Source organism: Homarus americanus, unplaced genomic scaffold, assembly GCF_018991925.1.
Source record: "Homarus americanus isolate GMGI-L3 unplaced genomic scaffold, GMGI_Hamer_2.0 scaffold3353, whole genome shotgun sequence".
In the NCBI taxonomy this organism is placed as follows: domain Eukaryota; kingdom Metazoa; phylum Arthropoda; class Malacostraca; order Decapoda; family Nephropidae; genus Homarus; species Homarus americanus.
In genome coordinates this window covers 175,662-181,449 of record NW_024715645.1, presented here as the reverse complement: position 1 = coordinate 181,449, position 5,788 = coordinate 175,662, and the positions used below count along the sequence as shown (strand labels likewise).

Below are 5,788 nucleotides of genomic sequence, written 5' to 3'. Positions count from 1 at the left end.
TCACTGATGACCTGGTTACGTAGACTTCTGTACAGGCGGTTGTTGGTGTAGTACGCCTTGTTGTGCTGCTCATTAAGTCTTTTTATGCGGGGCGTAATCCACGGGACATCATCGGGGTGGATCCTCAGTGTTTTGGCTGGAAAGAAGTGGTAGTAGGTTTTGGTGTGTGTGTGCGTGTGTGTGTGATTCTTGTCGTTTATATTACACTTATATGTGGCAAAAGAGTAAATAGGATAAGTAAATTAAGTAATATTTTATCAACATTTTATTTCATACGTGAACGTGTCTACAATTGTTCGTTTACTTCAAATCAGTGGCTGTTGACCCACTCTTGGTAGCGCTGGGCTCCGGGCAGGTCGTCACCCAGGTAATGTTCGGTACACCGGTACAGACGATTGACCCTGGCCACGTCAATAACACTGAGGTTAGTCCTTTGGCCCATGAGTGAGGAGGAGGGCTCCCCAGGCCTGGCTTCTATGGTTTTGGAGTGATGGTCTTTACGTGACCCTCGAGGACCATAGTGCATAATGGAGCCGATGTCGTAAGGCAGCCCCAGTGTCTCGTTATATTGCACATGATAATCAATAATATTAGTGCCTTCCTTCATGTTTTCGTACCGCACAACGATGTGTTCATCGCGGTCCATGCGTTGGTGCTCGTGGAAGAAGCCTAGCACGTGCATCAACTCGTGCGTCACGTGCGCCGGCTTTTCGGCGCATCCTGGCACACGTAGCTTGACCTTGGACACGTACCCAGGCTTGTTGTGGTACCCGTGGATGGTGTTATATACGTTTGCAACCTGCATCTTCACGTGATTCAGGTTACGTTTATTTACTGACACGAACCTGACACACGTACTCTCGTGCAACATGCGTATACCCTGAAGAATACCCCTTTTGGCAGCCGTGTTGAAGGAGGAACTTATAACGAGAGGTATGTTAGTCGTTGGCCACGGCTTCATTGACCTATAAGCAACGTTTGCTGTAGGTGGCTGCTGGCGCCCGTAGGAAAACCCTGCACAAGTAAACAGGAGTGTAAAGGTGAACAACTTAGGTACAAACATCATGTAATAAGTGAAGGAGTGAGTGATAAACAGCTGGACGTGTGTTGAGTTATTACGCTGCTTAGTAATGTAGTAAGAGGTATTTTGTCTGGTAAAATAGTGACGTAGTGTAGTGAAATGTGGTGTACTGTTATAGTGAACATGATGTGTACTGTTATAGTGAACATGTGATGTAGTGAACATGATGTGTACTGTTATAGTGAACATGTGGTGTACTGTCATAGTGAACATGATGTGTACTGTTATAGTGAACATGTGATGTAGTGAACATGATGTGTACTGTTATAGTGAACATGTGGTGTACTGTTATAGTGAACATGTGGTGTAGTGAACATGATGTGTACTGTTATAGTGAACATGTGGTGTAGTGAACATGTGTGTACTGTTATAGTGAACATGTGATGTAGTGAACATGATGTGTACTGTTATAGTGAACATGTGATGTAGTGAACATGATGTGTACTGTTATAGTGAACATGTGGTGTACTATTATAGTGAACATGTGGTGTAGTGAACATGATGTGTACTGTTATATTGAACATGTGATGTAGTGAACATGATGTGTACTGTTATAGTGAACATGTGGTGTACTGTTATAGTGAACATGTGGTGTAGTGAACATGATGTGTACTGTTATATTGAACATGTGATGTAGTGAACATGATGTGTACTGTTATAGTGAACATGTGATGTACTGTTGTAGTGAACATGTAGTGTACTGTTATAGTGAACATGTGGTGTACTGTTATAGTGAACATGTGATGTACTGTTGTAGTGAACATGTAGTGTACTGTTATAGTGAACATGTGATGTAGTGAACATGATGTGTACTGTTATAGTGAACATGTGATGTACTGTTGTAGTGAACATGTAGTGTACTGTTATAGTGAACATGTGATGTAGTGAACATGATGTGTACTGTTATAGTGAACATGTGATGTACTCTTGTAGTAAACATGATGTGTACTGTTATAGTGAACATGTGGTGTAGTGAACATGATGTGCACTGTTATAGTGAACATGTGATGTACTGTTATAGTGAACATGTGATGTACTGTTATAGTGAACATGTGGTGTAGTGAACATGATGTGTACTGTTATAACATGTGATGTACTGTTGTAGTGAACATGTGGTGTACTGTTATAGTGAACATGTGGTGTACCTCTTTAGTGAACATGTGGTGTAGTGAACATGATGTGTACTGTTATAGGGAAAATGTGGTGTAGTGAACATGATGTGTACTGTTATAGTGAACATGTGATGTACTGTTATAGTGAACATGTGGTGTACTGCTATAGTGAACATGTGGTGTAGTGAACATGATGTGTACTGTTAAAGTGAACATGTGGCGTAGTGAACATGATGTGTACTGTTATAGGGAAAATGTGGTGTAGTGAACATGATATGTACTGTTATAGTGAACATGTGATGTACTGTTATAGTGAACATGTGGTGTACTGCTATAGTGAACATGTGGTGTAGTGAACATGACTAAGAAGTGTTAGTTACAAGACTAGCGAGGTCATCCTAAAACTGTATCTTGCTCTTGTGAGACCACACCTGGATTACGCAGTTCAGTTCTGGTCACCGTATTACAGAATGGATATAGAATCCTTGGAAAGAATTCAGAGGAGAATGACAAGACTAATCTCGGGCATTAGGAACCTTGAGTATAGAGACAGGTTAAAGCATCTTAATTTGCATTCCCTTGAGAGACGTAGAGCGAGGGGCGACCTGATAGAGGTGTATAAGTGGAAGGCAGGGCTAAACAAAGGGGACATTACAAAGGTACTCAAACTATCCAACCAGGAGCGAACTCGTAACAATGGTTTTAAATTAGACAAATTTAGATTTAGGCGTGAAATAGGTAAACACTGGTTTGGAAACAGAGTAGTGGATGAATGGAACAAGTTACCAAATATCATCATTAACTCGAATACGCTGAATTGCTTCAAACATAGGTTGGATGCTCATATGAGCAATAGGGGTTGGGTGTAAACAGGACTGCCCAGTATGGGCCAATAGGCCCGCTGCAGTTTCTCCATTCTTATGTTCTTATGTTCTTATAAAAAAAAAAAAAAAAAAACATAAAAACATAAAAACAAAACAGACACTGAGAAGGTGGCGATAAAGAGAAACACGAATCAAGTAATGAAGATGGGTGAATCATTAAAAACGAATGGAAACACAGAGAGAGAGAAGGGAGAGAACAGAAAACGCAATATAAGAAGGAAGATAAAGAACAATTGGTATGTGAATCGCTGACACTAATGCGCCATAACTCAGCGGCGCCAGAATACTAGTGAGTACCTTACAGACAGCAACAGCACGAATTAAAACCACTTAATAGGACAACGAGAGAGAGAGCGTAAAATCACGGTGAAATTATGATTAGGTAAAGAACGCCGGCCAGGAACCCTTGAGGTGGTGGAGGTGTGAGGTGGTGGTGTGGTCAGGGAGCCTCTCTATGGTGGTGGGAAAGTAAGGGAAATTATATTACTGGAAGACAACAGAATTATCCATCATTTTCCTGGAAGACAACAGAATTATCCATCATTTTCCTGGAAGACAACAGAATTATCCATCATTTTCCTGGAAGACAACAGAATTATCCATCATTTTCCTGGAAGACAACAGAATTATCCATCATTTTCCTGGAAGACAACAGAATTATCCATCATTTTCCTGGAAGACAGCAGAATTATCCATCATTTTCCTGGAAGACAACAGAATTATCCATCATTTTCCTGGAAGACAACAGAATTATCCATCATTTTCCTGGAAGACAACAGAATTATCCATCATTTTCCTGGAAGACAACAGAATTATCCATCATTTTCCTGGAAGACAACAGAATTATCCATCATTTTCCTGGAAGACAGCAGAATTATCCATCATTTTCCTGGAAGACAACACAATTATCCATCATTTTCCTGGAAGACAACAGAATTATCCATCATTTTCCTGGAAGACAACACAATTATCCATCATTTTCCTGGAAGACAACACAATTATCCATCCTTTTCCAGGACGTCAATATTACTCAACTCTTTTTTTTTTGGCATTTTTTTTCCTCGCTGGATCGTAACTCGTCTTAACCAGCCTCAGCACACACATCACCAACCTAACTCCTGCCACAACGTGTTCTTCCATTCAAAGTCATCATCATCATCATCACCAGCACCAGTATCATCATCATCATCATCATCATCATCATCATCATCATCATCATCATCAACAGCACCAGTATCATCATCATCATCATCATCAACAACAGCACCAGTATAATCATCATCATCATCATCATCATCATCATCATCATCATCATCATCATCATCATCATCACCACCACCATCATCATCATCATCAAATACAATAAATCTTGAAGTACTAGGAAACCAGCTTAACTCCCTTTAACAGAGTGTCAGAAAAGCTTAACTGAATACCATTGTGGAGGTTCCTTAAGTATTTTATTTTTTATCTTTCTTTCATCATCATCTCGTCACGTAACCCTCTGCCCTGTTGAAGAAAAAGACTAAATAAAGTGACTATTTTATTTATGATGAGAGTTGTCTTACGATTCGTGAAGATATTTTCTGAAGGTAATAAACTAATAAATATAATTAATTCGTGTAGCTCTTGACTCATTAAGCTTTGGTGAACTAGAGAGAGAGAGAGAGAGAGAGAGAGAGAGAGAGAGAGAGAGAGACGGTGGAAGAGGTTGTATGTATCCTGTTGTTAATTTGTAATAATTATCATGTCTTTTCTCGTCACACAGTTCAGAGTAAGTTTAGTTAAATTCTCTCTCTCTCTCTCTCTCTCTCTCTCTCTCTCTCTCTCTCGGCCCTCCTACATCCCTCTTGCCTCGTTTAGTTTATCACTTCTCGCCTCTCCTTCCCCTTAATGATCCTTGAATGAGTTACAATGTCTCTTATCTGCAGTATTTCTCTTCTTCTTAACTTTGCCATATCTTCTTTATTTACTCTTATTCCTCTTCCCTTGGTTCTTTCTGTAATTCCTCTCTAATCATTTCTACATCTTCTATATCTTCACTGTGTGTGTGTGTGTGTGTGGCTCTATGTCTGTATATTTCCCCCACGAAGATGGCTTACAAGAACACACGTAAATTGAATAAAAGGAACTGATATGGCTAATATTTTCTTCGCCCTCTCCTTCATAATAACACATTCTGTCAATTTATTACCTGGCAACAATAAAACTTTACGACAGGACCTTGAAAACACATGAACTAGAGAACTAAAGCTGACACTGGACCCTTATATTCTATTTTCCATTAAAACAAAGAGTAAATTGACCTTAAATTCGAGAAGCAAGCAGTGGAGGAAGGAAGGAAGGAAGGAAGAAAGGAAGGAAGGAAGGGAATGCAGGACGAAAGAAAGGGAAAAACTGCACCAATCTTCTTGAGACACTTCATCAAGGAGGCAGAGAGAGAGAGAGAGAGAGAGAGAGAGAGAGAGAGAGAGAGAGAGAGAGAGGAATTGTTACTTCATCCACACCACAAAGAAAATGTTTCAAATTCCTGGCCCGTCGTGATGAGTGAGATTCTTCACCCGGCCACCAACGTGATGTGATGAAACGAGAGAGAGAGAGAGAGAGAGAGAGAGAGAGAGAGAGAGTGAGAGAGAGAGACCCTAAAATCCACCATAACCCCCACACCGTTAAGTCACCGACAGAAACAGCTGTCCATCTAGCGATTGAAACCA

At 40.3% G+C, this 5,788-nt stretch overlaps 1 protein-coding gene across 1 annotated transcript; it reads right to left on the bottom strand.

Moving 5' to 3' along the window:
* Positions 1-310: 310 nt before the first annotated feature.
* On the bottom strand, positions 311-805 carry LOC121857923 (low choriolytic enzyme-like). The gene has a single exon (XM_042354169.1). It carries the CDS (start codon positions 803-805, stop codon positions 311-313), a length of 495 nt encoding a protein of 164 aa, XP_042210103.1.
* Between the last annotated feature and the right edge of the window lie 4,983 nt (positions 806-5,788).